The sequence below is a fragment of the Pan troglodytes genome, chromosome 13 (genome assembly GCF_028858775.2).
Source record: "Pan troglodytes isolate AG18354 chromosome 13, NHGRI_mPanTro3-v2.0_pri, whole genome shotgun sequence".
NCBI lineage: Eukaryota > Metazoa > Chordata > Mammalia > Primates > Hominidae > Pan > Pan troglodytes.
In genome coordinates, this window is record NC_072411.2 from 70,565,823 (window position 1) to 70,581,648 (window position 15,826).

At 37.1% G+C, this 15,826-nt stretch overlaps 1 protein-coding gene across 2 annotated transcripts in view; it reads left to right on the forward strand.

Annotated features, from left to right (window-relative positions):
* The window catches only part of CERS6 (ceramide synthase 6), a 324,715-nt gene that overhangs the window by 95,423 nt on the left and 213,466 nt on the right, over window positions 1-15,826 (forward strand). For both annotated transcript variants that reach the window (XM_001154789.7, XM_016949972.4), the window contains exons 2-3: window positions 527-632; window positions 14,179-14,309. In XM_001154789.7, coding sequence (XP_001154789.1) covers window positions 527-632; window positions 14,179-14,309 — 237 coding nt within the window. The remainder of the gene's footprint in view (window positions 1-526; window positions 633-14,178; window positions 14,310-15,826) is intronic.

Sequence of the window (15,826 nt, forward strand, 5' to 3'; positions counted from 1 at the left end):
ACAAAGCAGAGAATTTTAAGAAGCCATAAGGGATTGGGGCTGAATTTAGCACACTTTGATTATAGAGACAAAAATTGCCAAGTTTATGACTACGGGTGGTCAAAGCGCTCTCTCTGCATGCATAATTAGATGCTTAGTAAATGTTTTCTCACAGTAAAAATATGACTATTGCTCTGTGTAAGAAGAGTATAAGTTATATCATTTTGAAATCATTGTTTTATTTCTATCTTATACACTTATATTTTCATCTCATAGTCTTTCTAGCTTTGTCTCATTAGAACTTGAGGATTGGAGGGTTTAAATGTTTTAAAAGGATTTCTTTTTTAATGTTACTGCTGGGGGCTAACAGAGAGAAAAACGGTTAAGTCTGCCTTACAGTTACTGACAGGAGTGTTGACAATGTACACCCATGAAATCCTACCAACACTTTATTGGGATAATTGAGTAATGTGTAACTGGTGGCATTAAGAATCACATAGAAAGAATAAATTCTGACCTTCTACTTTTTTCTTTTTGTAATTTTTAGATTTGTAGCCAAACCGTGCGCCATAGCCCTCAACATTCAGGCCAATGGACCACAAATTGCTCCGCCCAATGCCATTCTGGAAAAGGTCTTCACTGCAATTACAAAGGTATGATTGTCCTTTCCTGGGGTATAGATTGTCCCCGGTCACCATTCTCAGCCTGCTGTCATTCAATTTGTCCCCTTCTGGGTTTGGAGAATCAACTTTTGCCTAGCCTTATGCTGGAGAACATGTTGTCAGAAGGAATGCAAGCGTAGTAGAAGCGGAATGAAGATGGGCTTGTCTTAGACCTGGTAGTTTACGCTCAAGTTGATTTTTAGTAGCTCACCTGAGAATAGTCTTGACTAAATAATGATTAGTCTAATTCTGTGCCTCTTTTAATCACATGTGAAGCAAGATGTGACTAGAAGCAAGATGAGGGCTGGGAGGGACTTTGTGGAGGTGACTGGGTAGAGCTGAAGAATGTGATTTATGTGTGTGCGAAAAAAGGGACCTCTTGGCTTGCAGCATTGTCCATAGATTCTAGGAGCTGTGATAAGTAGACAAATGTAAACAAAAACAACAAGAAGGAATAACTGCAGGATAAAAGATTGTACCATGAAGTTATGAAGAAGGAGGGTCAGGAGAGTCTTAAGTGAAGAGATAGGTTCACTGTGGAGAATAAAAGGGAGGAGATACTCAATCTGGTGGGAGCTGAAGCCCAAACTAGGAGTGGGAGGAAGGGAGCGGGAGAGAAGCGGGGAGAAGAGACCACGTCTCCTGCCTCTGCCCTCATCCCAAGTTCAGATCTCCTTCAGAACAAAGAGGGAGGAGAAAGCTGGAAGTCAGAAACCCTCAGTTGAAGGCCATAGGAAAATAGAGCAAATTACCGAGTTTTTATATATCTTACCTTATTCTTGTTTGGACAAGAAAGAAGAAAAGATCAGGAGAAATACAACATTCTATGAGAAGTATTGTGTGTTCATATATTAAATGGCTCATTTTCTCCCTTTCATTTTTCTGGGAGAATTACCCAGGCTTCCAAGATGTGATTTGACAGGATTAAGCAAATTCTATTTCTTTTCTTGGTATTTGTGTTTCTAGCCATTTGTACTAGCTATCTCGTCTTACAACTATTAATTCAGATATCCAAACACTTTTGTCTATTTTATGGTCTTCATTTCTTCCAAAATTCTCTAGAGTTTTTCCCTCTGTCCTTTTAAAAATGTTTTTCCCTCAAAAAATTAAGAAAGTACCAGGTGTTTTTCATATCTCTGCTAGGAAGAAGAGAAGAATGAATGGAATTTTAGGAAAAGCTCTTTTGATGGTTTTTATGGGGTAATTTCAGATTGCCAGGTTCCTGTCTGAAGGGACACATATCTTACGGTATTTAAAAGAAAAAAATATAAAGAAAAAGCTTGCATTTTCATTTAGTGTATCAAATTACTTAAGTGAAACAACTTTTTCCCTCTTAAAAAAGCAGGTGTGTAGGGACTTCTCAGGTTCATTTGTAAGTGTGATTATAACATATTTGGAGTCTCTTTGTGAACTACTCTAAGTACATTAAACATACAGTATTCTAAATGAATAATAAAATGAGGTGTTTTTTTTTTTAATTTTGTTTTTTGTTTTCTCCACATTTGATGCCTCTCCTTAAAAATCCTGCAGTGGATGTTTCACTTCCCTTGCCTTATGTTTTTTACAGTTACTGGAGAAATTTCCTCCATAAAGGTAATAAAAAGATTTTGCAGCCAGGTTGACTTTTCTAAAGAATACTTGCTTTGGCTGGGCATGGTGGCTCACGCCTGTAATGCCAGCACTTTGGCAGGCTGAGGCGGGCAGATCATGAGGTCAAGAGATCGAGACCACCTTGGCCAACATGGTGAGACCCCATCTCTACTAAAAATACAAAAATTAGCTGGGCGTGGTGGCGGGTGCCTGTAGTCCCAGCTACTTGGGAGGCTGAGGCAGGAGAATGGCTTGAACCCAGGAGGCGGAGGTTGCAGTGAGCAGAGATCACGCCACTGCACTCCAGCCTGGCAATGGAGCAAGACTCTGTCTCAAAACAAACAAACAAACAAAAACAAATACTTGCTTCTAGCTAATTTGAATGATCATATTCTTTTAGTTTCCAAGGTGATTCCTTTGGAGGTTTTTACATGATTAAAACAGAAGCGTCATGTAAAATATAAATGCAGCAAAAGTTGGAAGTGTTTTCCCTTGTATTCTTTGTAGTTCTCCGGTCTTAATTGTGATATGAAATGTAACCAATCAGTTGACTGGAATAGGAGGGGCAGGACTTCGGAGAGCTTGAACAAAGTGTGCGTTTGTGTGTGTGTGTGAGTGATCATCCAGTATCCTGGCCTTACCACGGTTTGAGCTGCCTTTTTGTAGAAGGGCATGATTATAATCCTTCAAGTGTGAGAGACGTACCCTTAAAATCTCTGTATATGACTGGCTACATAGTTTGTGGGGCCCAGTACAGAATGAAAATGTGGGACCCCTTGTTCAAAAAGCACCAAAAAAGTGCCATTAAGCGTACAAAAACATAAAGCTTTTTCCTTCCTCCCTCAGTCTCTCTCTACTTGTCAAGGTGTTTTTTTGTTTGTTGTTTTTGGTTTTGAGACAAGGTCTCACTCTGTTGCCAAGGCTGGAGTCTAGTGGCATAACTGTAGCACACTGCAGCCTCAAACTCCTGGGCTCAAATGATCCTCTTGCTTCAGCCTCTCAAGTAGCTGGAACTACAGGTGTGGGCCACCACACCTGGCTAATGTAAAACATTTTTTTGTAGAGATAGGGCCTCACTATGTTGCCCAGGCTGGTCTTGAACTCCGGGCTTCAAGCAATCCTCCTGCCTCAGCCTCCCAAAGTGTTGGGATTATAGCTGTGAGCCACCATGCCTGGTCAAGGTGTTTTTTATTTGTCGTGTAATGTCATGTTCCCTAATGGCATGGGGAGACTCTTGGAGAAAGTGCAGACCCTCACAGGTAGCTGGGGGCCCCACCCTGTGACTTAGTGTGCACATGACCCACCAGCTGCCAGGTTTCCCTTTTCTCCAGCCACTGGCTGACACACTGTACCTTGGTCAGGGGAGCAGAGAAATACAGTCAGGCCTCTCTCCAGGCCCACTGCCCCAACCCATGGGTGATGAGTGACCTTCAAGTGCATTGCAACCTCTATGCCCAGATCCAGGGCTACACAAAAGGCTCAGCCCTACCGAGTCGCCCACCGCATGCACTGGGATAGCTGCCTCCATCCTCTCTGAAACTCGACCCCCCACTCTCTGTGTTTGCACTCGGCCCTCCACTGGGGGCTGAAGGCAGCAGCAGTCACTAGGAAGTGGGGAGACAGGGAGGCTGGTGGGTGCTACAAGCCAGGGGATGAGGAACTGGGCAACCACACACACATCTGGCAGAAGTGGTGGGACTGTGTATGAGCCAAGAATCCAAGCTCCTGGCACATGCTCCTTTGCCCCATTGGACTTCATTATAATAAGCACAAATTCCATGATAAAACTGTTAAGAATTTCAAGATGGTGACTGCAGAGTTTCCAACCCCAAATGTGGACCCTTCTGAATGGGGGTCCCTGTGTGACAGCACAGGTCACATGCCCTATCTGGTTCTCCTTTGTGAAATTATTAATAGCTGAAAAATTTGAACCCTTATATATTCTGTAGCAGTCTTTCCTTTTGAAGTAACACCTGTCTTCCTGTTGCCTGTCTCTCTCTCCTCCCCCATCCCCTGTCTAAAATTTTATAAACACTTATAGAAACTACTCCTATTGTAAATGTCAATTAGAAGTCTTGGTGTTTGAGCCAGTTACACCTGGATATTTGTGTTGGAACCTCAGCTCTGCTGCGTCCCGTCATTGTGGCCTTGGGTGAGTTTCTTAACGTCCCTAGGCTGCAGATAGCTCATATGTAAAAATCTTTGAATAACCGTCTCACAGGCGTTCATGAGGGTTAAATAATCATGAAGCTCATTTGTAAAAATCTTTGAATAACCATCTCACAGGCATTCATGAGGGTTAAATAATCATGTAAATCATTCACTAAATGATATAGCATCTTTTGTCTCATTGGTTCCCATATTTTGATTTGCATTTAAGATTACCTGAGAGTTAAAATGTAGAGTGTTACGTCATGTTTCTATAGATTCTCCTCAACTGTATTGGAATGGGACCAAAACTTCTACAATTATGGATTGTCAGACCCATTCAAATGAACAGAATGATTATTTCTCTTTAGTGAATATTTTTGAGCTCGTGTTTCTTAACTGGTTATGTTGTTTCTTAACTGGTTATATTCAGAATTATCTGGGTAAATATGCTTTTAACTTTTGGGGATTCTCCTACCATATTATTTGTACATACCTATGATACTAACTACCTCACTTTTCTAATCAAATCAGTGCTTAAGCCATGGGGGTGAGAATATATGTCAGGTATAAAGCCAGGTTTTATGATCCAGGGAAATAATAAAATTAACTTTTGGTATGTTAGAGTAAATTTTAAAGTGATAGGCAGATTTCCTACAATTTGTTTTTCCTAATTCTCCTCAATAATCTATTTCCTTTCATTTTTATTTTAAACTTTCCTTCTTCGCCTCCCAGTACTGGTTAAGATTAATGTTATTAATATTGACCTAGGTGTTTGTAATATATAAATGTTTATGTGAGTCTCCATTATTCATTTCTTTGCCTGGAAATCTTTCAAAAAAACTTACGGAGAATAATAAGGAAAGAACAATAAGAAACCCCCACCCTACATACAGAGTACACACACACACACACACACACACTACACACACAAACACAGAGAAAGAAAAAATGAAAGAAAATCTCACAAATGTCTTATTTGGCAAATTAGGAGATGCATATCTCTAGATTTCAAAACATATAAAGATATAAAGGCTACCTAGATTGGGCAGAAACCAAGTATGAGGAAGTGAAAAGCATGAAGTGTGTCTGGAGGGCCGTGTGGGGGTGGGTGTCAGGAAAGCCAGCACAAAAGCACTTCTCAAGAGTTGAGGAGACAAAAGAACCACCCACCGTTTGCAACAATAGGTGCAGGAACAGGTGAGCCAGGCTGGCAAGAGTGGAGGAGAGACACATAAAGCCACGTGGAGGGTATGTTTTCAGGAGTCCATCTCCCTTCATGGCAGCCAGACTGGAAGAGCATCCTTCCTGCTCCCCATACTGGAAGTAGCAGGTCAAGAAAATTCAACTAATTCAAAGATGATTAATAAAGAAGCAACTCACACAATATTAAAGACAATAAAAAGAAAGTATAGCAACTCCTGTTAACAAAATTTTCACTAGAATAATGAGGCTAAAGAGGCAAATGAAAACTGTGATTAAATATTTTACCATAAATTTAAAAAAATGAAGCAGTAACTCTGTGAAGGAAGATCACAGAGGAAATATAAGAACTAAAGAAAGAAATGGTTGGTCAACAAGAGGAGGTGGAATGTGAGCTGGTAGAGTTCAGAGAAAAGTACCAAATCCATCACAGAAAAAAAGACAAAATTGGGAAGAAGGCAGGAAACACTAGTCACTGCAGAAAACTCAGCAAAGAATATGGAAGATAGAAAGAATAAAACCGAATTAAATGAAAGAAACCAAAAAGAGCTACAAAATGGATATATAGGCCAAGCAGATCCAGCATCTCTGTAATAGGAATCCCTTAAGGAAAAGCAAAATAAAACAATGAATTAAAACAACTTCTGAGATATAATTCAAGATTTTTTCCTAAGATAAATGGAGGTTTATTTTAATATGTTAATAAAAATATAGTGAAAATGGGCCCAGAAAGTTCAACACTAAAACTTACATTGTTAAAGTTGCTGGACTTGATAAGTAAAGAAATATTTCACTGAGCAGCTGGGCAAAAAATCAGATCTCTTTTTTTAGGGAAAATGTTATGTGATTATAGGCCTTTCTATAGTAACATTTTCAATATTCCCAAGGAAAATGTGAACTAAGAATTTTATATCTAGCCAAATTGTTTTTACTCTGTAAAGGTTATAGACATCATGTTAGACATCTTTGAACATGAAAAAATTTAGGGATATTATTCCATGAGTCTTTCTTGAGGAGACTCTATTAAATCATTAATTTTAGCTGACCAAGAGATCACTTGGAATGTTTGTAAGTTTTGAATATATTTAAACTGTAGTACTAAGAAAGAAATCTAAGGATGGTGACAGACAGAATGTTAATGTTCTAGGTTCTCACAGTGTAGAAATGATACAGCAATAACTGAGTAGAAGGGGAAGAAGGTGGGAGGCAGAATCAGTTCACTGATTGCATGATCTCTAAGAGTTGGGAGTCAAAGCATATCAGTGAAAGCTGGCAAATCATTACAAGTATACGCATATTTAATAGTACCAGAGTAAATGCTAAGAAAGATAATATTATTGACTATTGTAGTATTGGGTGGTGGAGGAGAAGGAAATAAGGCTACTTTAATAAGGTGAAGGAAATAAGGCTACTTTAAATATTGCTCATTTGAATTATTAGAGATGGAAAACAAAGAGTCATATGGATAACCACCAGAACAAAAATTACTCCCAAAAGGAAAAAAAAAAAACAAAAACATGTAGTGAAATGTTTTTTAAAATCATCAAAATGGAAAGTAGAACATAATTAGAAAGAATAAACAAACTTATAATCATATTAATACACATAAATGGACTTAATTCATCTAATAAAAACTAATTCAGGCTTTGGTTATTGGTATGGGTCGAATTATTTTCCTCCCCAAAATGTATACATTGAAGTCTTGATCCCTAGTACCTCAGAATGTAACCTTATTTGGAGATAGGATCTTTACAAAGGTAAATTAGTTAAAATGGGATTATTATGGTGGGTCCTAATCCAATATGCCGGGTGTCCATATACAAACGGGACAATTGGACACAGAGATAGGCATGAGGGAAGATGCTGTGAAGAAACACAGGGAAAAGACAGCCATCTGCAAGCCAAGGAGAGAGGCCTGGTACAGATTTTTCCCTCACATCCTTCAGAAGGAGCAAACCATTCAACACCTTCATCTGGGACTTAACAGCCTCCAGAACCATGAGACTATACACTTCTGTTGTTCAGGGAACTTTGTTACAGCAGCCATAGAAAAACAATGCAGTCATGAAAAAAGTATATGAGGAGCACCTTAAGACAAAGTAGTAATAAATGTTGAAAATAAGAGCATAGGTGAAGGTATACAGGCACATATAAATAACAAAGTAGGATTTCTAAAAGCATTAAATGAAAGGAAGAATTGGCTTTTTATTGTCAGAGGATACAATTCATGATGAAGATAAAATAGTTATGAATCATATATGTATTAAATATTAGTGTGTCTGTATATTCATAAACAGGAATTGAAGAAAAAATGGAAACACAATAGAAAGAAATTCTGATTTACCTCTGAGGTGTGATAGAGTCAGTGAGAAAATATAAAATAGAATATAGAAATTCTAAGGAGCATAATTAGGAAGATCTAAGGGGGTACATTTATAATCCTATATTCTGAATGTAGAGACTGTACTTTCTTTTCAAGTAGCTATTAAATACTTACAAAAATTGATGCTGTATGATGTTAAAAAACTATAATTTTTAAAAATTAGGCATGATTTAATACTAGAAATTAGAAAACAGAAAAATCAGAAAACAAAACCTCTTCCTCCTGAAAATGTATAAATACTGTCTTATTAACTCTTGGGTAAAACTGAAATTTCAGAATATTTAGAAAACATTGGTAATGAAAGTACTACCTTTGTGTGCTATGCTGCAAAAGTGCTCATTGAAAACTCATACAGATATGAAAAAAATAGCCATTTGGTTAAACATTAGAATAAGAACAACAAAATGAATGGAGATAAGCAGAAGGAAGAAAGTAATAATGATAAGCTAAAATCAATGAGTTAGCAAAACTATAACTATAATTTTAACTTATATAAAAAAATGAATCCCCAAATCCTACATTTATTTATTTTTGTTTTACCAAAGGCAGCTAAATTGACTAAGAAAAAAAAAGCAAGCACAAATAAACATTATGATCAATAACCACAGAAACAGGAAAATTAAGAGAGTGGGGCAGATGTAATAGAAAAACTTGACTAAAAAATTTATTCTAGGAAAGTATAATTGACTCTGTGTGTGTGTGTGTGTGTGTGTGTGTGTGTGTGTGTGTGTGTGTGTATGTAAAGATCAAATTAAAAGAACTAAACTGCAAAAAAGTACCAGGCTCAGATGCTCTCACAAAAGATTTTGTTTTTCATTAACCCAAAGTATTTATTGAACATGTAGGTATATATTTTTTTCTTTGCCCAGGTGATTAGCATTTTAAAGGTATGAAGGCCTAAATTCATACCTATAATATCAAAAATTATATGTGCTCTCTCTCCTTGTTTATTGTGAATATTTAAGATGTACCATACAATGTTTCAGTATATTTACACATGGTGACATGGTTACTATAGTCAAGCAAATCAATATGTCATCTCATAAAAAATTCTAACATACTCTTAACAGGAGATAATTCTCTTAAACTGTATCAAAGCATAGAAAATTAAGAAACCCATCCAGCTCTCTTTTAATGTAACAATAAGACGTTAACATCAATGCCTGACAAAAATTTCAATAAAAAACAAAAGCAAGACTAGAGACCAAATTTTGTTGTTAATATTGATAAAGAAATCCTAAATAAAAAATTAGTGAACTGAACCTAGTAACACATTAAAAGAATTATTTATAATTGGATATAAAAATCTATATAATTCATTTTATGAGTAGATCTAATGAGAAAAATACATCACACTCCATGGATGCTGAAACCTGACATCTTTTTGATTAAAATAAATTGTCTGAGTGGGGATAGGTGGTTTCTGCTACATGATAGATGTATTTGTATCATAGTCCCAAACCTTGCCCCTTACTTTCTACATCTATATTTTATATTATGCCAAATTTTACATTGAACTAGCAAGAGAAAGAAAATAAAGTCATAAAAATTGGAAAGTAGGTGACAAAACTATTGCTATTGTGAAGAATTATTCATACATAAAGAAGTATTTATTGAGTCTTGCTATAATCTAGGAGTCAGTGAAAAAGGATACTAAAATTTTATTTTGTTTATGGAGCCTACATTTCAGTAATATGCTATTATATTATTATGTACCTGAAAAATGAAGGGAATCTTGTGAAAAACTACCACAGATATAAAATTTTAGTACAAAATTAATAACCAGAAACCAATAGCTTACATATATAAAAGCAAACAATAAGCATTAAAAGATCTAAGAGGCTGGGCATGGTGGTTCACACCTGTAATCTCAGCACTTTAGGAGGCTGAGGTGGGAAGACCGCTTGAGCCCAGGAGTTTGAGACCAGCCCAGGCAACATGGTGAAACCTTGTCTCTACAAAAAAAAAAAAAAAAAAAAAAAAAAAAAAGGCATGTTGGTGCACACCTGTAGTTCCAGCTACCTGGAAGGCTAAGGTGGGAGGATCACCTGAGCATGGAGAGATCCTGGCTGCAGTGAGCCGTGATGACGCCACTGTACCCAGCCTGGGCAAGAGAGTTAAACCCTATCTCAAAAAATAAAATAAATAATAAAAGATTAAGAAAGTACCTTATTCTCAGTAGAAACCTAAAAGAATAATATAGCTAGGAATAAACATAGCAAGGTATGTGCAAGACCTGGATGAGGAAAGTTTTCAAGCACTCTTGAAGGACACAAAAGACAAATTAAATAAAGATGTTAATTCACCCTATGTTATGATCTTAATGAAATAGTATGATCTTCTTGAAAATACTAACAGGGTTCCTTCTGTGACCATTTGTTTATTTTGAAAATAGATAAGCTAATTCTGAAATTCATTTAGAAAAAGTATAAAGATTTCTGAGAAAACTAACTGTATAGTACTGGTACTGGCGCATTAATAAATAGACCAATGGAAGAAAAGATTTGGATTTTTGATGGAAAAGATGGATGGTATATGAGTAGCCATCTGGAAACAAATAAAGTTAGATTCATTCCTCATACTCAATACCAATATGTATTCCAAATGTACTAAAGATTTGAATATAAAAATCAAAACCCTACATTTATTAAAAGGAAACCTGGGAGAATCTTTTGAACACTGGGAATGAGGGAGGCTTTGCTAATTATGACTCCAAATGTAGAAACTATAACAGTAAAGACTGATTAATTCAAATATATTTTTATCAAATTTCTGGAAGTAAAACAAGCAAAAAAAATCATAAGCAAATTCTAAAATGCAAATGACATGCTGGAAAAAAGTATGCAGCTTTTGGTACAGAGAAGGGTTTAATCACCCTAACAAATGAAGATGCCTTACAAATCAACAAGGAGAATACCAAGGAATCATGAAAAAATAGGCAGTAGATATGAATATACTCTTCATAAAAAAAATGGAAATACAGTTGATTTTTGAAACACATGATAAAATGCTTCTCTCATAAAAAGGAAATTGAATCTGAGATCCTGTTTTATGTATTAGACTGGAAAAAATGGAAACGTCTGATATCATAGTCTATTGAAGAGGCTTTGGAAAATGGGCGCTCTTGCTTGTGAGTATAAATTGGTAAAATCACTAGTAAGAATAACTTTTCAATATCAAAATTATATTACAAATGCATAGACCCCTTCGATCTACAACTTTCACTTTCAGGAACTTAGAGAGAAACATGTATAAAATGGCCCAGGTAAGGTTATTTATTGTAGCATTGTTTATAGAACAAGCTCAGAAGCTGCAAAATGTCCATTAATAGCAGAATGGATAAGTAAATTATGGTATATCTTTACAGCTCTACAAAAGAATAAGGGTGTTCTATGTATAGTGAAAAGGAAATATTGAAATATACATTGTAAGGTAAAAAACTCAAAGCCCAGAAAAATGTCTGTAGTATGCAACTATTTTTGTGACAAGGGGCGATATAATATATATTCAAGTTTGCTTATATTTGCATAAATATTGGAAAGAAACTGATTTAGGCTGGGCGCGGTGGCTCACGCCTGTAATCCCAGCACTTTGGGAGGCCGAGGTGGGTGGATCACAAGGTCAGGAGATCGAGACCATCCTGGCTAACATGGTGAAACCCCGTCTCTACTAAAAATACAAAAAATTAGCAGGGTGTGGTGGCTGGCGCCTGTAGTCCCAGCTACTGTGGATGCTGAGGCAGGAGAATGCTGTGAACCCAGGAGGTGGAGCTTGCAGTGAGCAGAGATTGCACCACTGCACTCCAGCCTGGGCGACAGAGCAAGACTGTCAAAAAAAAAAAAAAAAGAAACTGATTTAATAATAACTATGGTTATCTGATAAGAAACTGATTTAATAATAACTGTGGTTATCTGACAACAAGGGGAGAATAGGGATTGAAAGAGCCAGAACAAAGTTGGAAGGTGAAACTTTGGATAATTTTAAATTTTTGCACCATATGAATTTTTTCTTTATTAATAAACTAAGAAAATGAATTGAAATTAAAAATGAATTCCATTAGGATAATGGTGTAGCCAAAGTATATTGTAGGCAATGATTTTTCTCCTTCCCGTATTTTTGATTAAGAGAGACATCAAAGGTGAGTGTAGATGGTGTCATTACTACTACAAAAAAAAAAAAAAAACCCAAAAAACACCAAAGTTGGTAAATAACATTTATAGGCACAAGGTCAGCACATTTTGTACCCTAAAGTGATTTGCTGTGTTTTCTGGGTGTGTGTCTGTTCTAGTCAGTTCTGACTGCTGTAACAGAATACTATCAACTGGGTGGCTTAAACAACAAATATTTATTTCTCACAGTTCTGGAGGCTGGAATTCTGAGATCAGCATGCAAATGTGGCTGACCTCTTGGTGAAGGTCCTCTTCCTGGTTGGCACATGGCCATCTTCTCTTGTAACCTCACATGGAACAGATTGAGAGAGACAGAGAGCATGCAAGTATGGGCAAGCTCTCTAGTGTCTCTTCTAATAACTTCTAATCTAATCCGAGAGTTTCACCCTCATGATCTCATTACCTCTCAAAGGCTTCAGCTTCTAATACCATCACAATGGGCATGTGGGTTTCAACATACAAATTTTGGAGAGCGCAGCATTCAGTCCATAGCACTGACCCCTTGAGCTGCTTGAGCTGCTTTTAGAAAGGTATTTTATATATATTTATATATATATATATATATTTATATTTTTATATATATATATATTTATATATAAATTTCACCCTTATTACTTGAAGTTTGGTCATTGTGCCTTCTCCTTACCCCTATTTTTCCTGATCACTTACATTAAAGCATTAGTATCAAATCAAAGAAAGATTAAATAAACATAGTTAGTATTAAGCAAAGATATAATAAAGGAATGGAGCTCGCGTGGCTTAGTTTTGTTGGGTAGTAGATCACCCTCATGTGATTGTTGGCTAGACATTCTCTAACACATTGAATAGAGGGGAGGGATAGTGTATTAGTCCATTTTCACACTGCTGATAAAGACAAACCTGAGAGTGGACAATTTACAACAAGAAGGAAATGTATTGGACTTATAGTTCCACATGGCTGGTGAGACTTCACAATCATGGCAGAAGGTGAAAGGCATGTCCCATATGGTGGCAGACAAAAGAGAACTTGTGCAGGGAAATTCCCCTTTTTAAAACCATCAGATCTTGTGAGACTTATTCACAATCATGAGAACAGCACAGGAAAGATCTGCCCCCATGATTTAGTACCTCCCCCCCTGGGTCCCGTGGGAATTCAAGATGAGATTTGGGTGGGGACATAGCCAAACCATATCAGATGGGAAAGAGGAAAATTAACATTTACTGAGTTGTACATACAGTTTCACATTTGGTTCTTGTTGCAGTATAATTTAGGTTGGTAAACAACCTTTTCTTTTTTACAGATGAGGAAACTGAGGCTCAGAGAGGTCAGTGGAGTGAGGAATTGAACAAGTGCCTATCATTTCAGGGCCATCTCTTGCCACTTCACCAAGTGTACTTTTTTCAAGTAATGCATCGTCTTAGTAAAAGACTTGATGTGGGATACAGTTAAAAAGGGATGACCAAGAAAACGAATAGAAGAGGAATGTGTGAAAAATGGGGACAAAGGATATGAGAAGGGGAAGAAAGATAAACTGTGTTTGATAAAAATGGTACCTTAGGCTTAAATGAGGCACTTTGGGATTTTTTTCCATGCTTTTTGTCTCTACTACATTATCCTGATATGTGATCATTGGGTAGCATTTTTTGTTGTTGTTGTTGTTGTTGTTGAGAAAGTGAGATATTTGAATGATACATCTTTGCAAATTTACCTTCAATGGACTCCCTTCCTTTGAAGGCTGATGAGGCTGACTCAGCTTGTTGGATGTTCCATTGAATCTTTGTTGCCCTTCAGGAAGCACATTGCTGATGAGGAGAAGTGCAAGCATTAGAGCAAGATTCATGTTTCTAAATGTTGTTTCATGAGTAACTTCTTTTGTCCTAGTGGTTATTTTTGTTCATGCTGCTAGTGGAAGGCCTCGGTCCTCAGAGGTAAATATAGAAATCTCAGTAGCAGATAGTAAACAATAGGGGGAAAACAACCTCTCAGATATAGACAAGGGCAGATCTGTTTATAGTGAAAATGAAAATGGATTGAAAATTATTTTTCTGGTACCTTGTTTCATAGCATCCTGATGAAAAGAGATTGGAAGGCCTCTCCAAGCAACTGGACTGGGATGTTCGAAGCATTCAGCGCTGGTTTCGACAAAGACGCAATCAGGAGAAGCCAAGCACGCTGACAAGGTTCTGTGAGAGCATGTAAGTTGCTGTTTTTCTTTTTGAAAGAAAAGGCCTAAGTACTCATGCCAACCCTGAGGTGAAGAATAACAGATCTGTGCAGGCTTCAGCAGCCCTTAAAAAGCTGCAATCTGGTGGGAAAATAGTTCAGGAAAAACACAGGAAACAGTAGTTTGTAAGAATTTGTGACTTCCACTTTGGATACAGTAAATAAAGTTCACTTCTTAATGGAGTTTCTACAAAGTAAGCATATTATAAAAGGATCTACAATGGTCTTTTTAATCTGTCATCTTTGAAATACAGCATTAAAAGTCGTTACTTATATAGATGTGGATAGTTTGAATTTTAATAAAGGCAAAGGCAACTTAGGTTCTTCCTACTAATAAAAACTGAGATATTAGGATATATTATCAGAGGGTCGTGACAATCTTCTGTATTCCTGGAGATTTAAGAAATGGCTATATTATATTTCTGGGTGAGTTTAATGAAGCATTGCTTGAAGTTGGGGGATGGAATTGAAGTCTCTTCCATCTCTGAAATGTGAACTTTATATAGTGTATAAATTATATATCAATAAAGCTGTTAAATATATTAAAGGACCCACAGAGAGCTCTTCCAGCACAGTGATATTTTGAAGTAGTGATACTTCATGCACTTACCTATAGGAAAACCAGAGAAAAATACATTGAAACATTGAGAACATCCCCAAGAAAGGGAAGATGTGCCTGGAGAGTCATTACCCTATGTGGTCTTCATCTTTTGGGTGTAACTGTTCCTATGTCTTCTAACAGTTACTCAATTTCTTCTTTCGGGAGCTTTTTCCTGACATCTGGTCATTTAAACAATAGTGCTTTCGGTGTAACTCTCTTAGTTGCAGGCCCTTTCTCTTTGGGGTTGGAGCTGCATTTTCAGCTTTGGCTTTCAATTATGTGAAAAAAGTATTTCAGTGTGAAGGGGTGACCTTCCCCTCCACACCTGTGGGTATTTCTAGTCGGGTGGGACTAGAGTCTCTCAAGACTGAGAAAAGAAATAAGACACAAAGTATAGAGAAACAACAGTGGGCCCAGGGGACCAGCACTCAGCACACCAAGGACCTGCACCGGCACCAGCCTCTGAGTTCCCTCAGTTTTTATTGATTATTATTTTCATGATTTCAGTAAAAAGGAATGTAGTAGGAGAGCAGGGTGATAATAAGGAGAAGGTCAGCAAAAAACATGTGAGCAAAAGAATCTATGTTAGAATTAAGTTCAAGGGAAGGTACTATGACTGGACATGCACGTAAGCCAGATTTATGTTTCTCTCCACCCAAACATCTCAGTGGAGTAAAGAATAACAAGGCAGCATTGCTGCAAACATGTCTCGCCTCCCACCATAGGGCGGTTTTTCTCCTATCTCAGAATTGAACAAATGTACAGTCGGGTTTTATATTGAGACATTCAGTTCCCAGGGGCAGGCAGGAGACAGTGGCCTTCCTGTATCTCCAACCTGGTGGATACAATCAGCAAAGCCCTCTCAATAAATGAACTTACTGGCAGTTT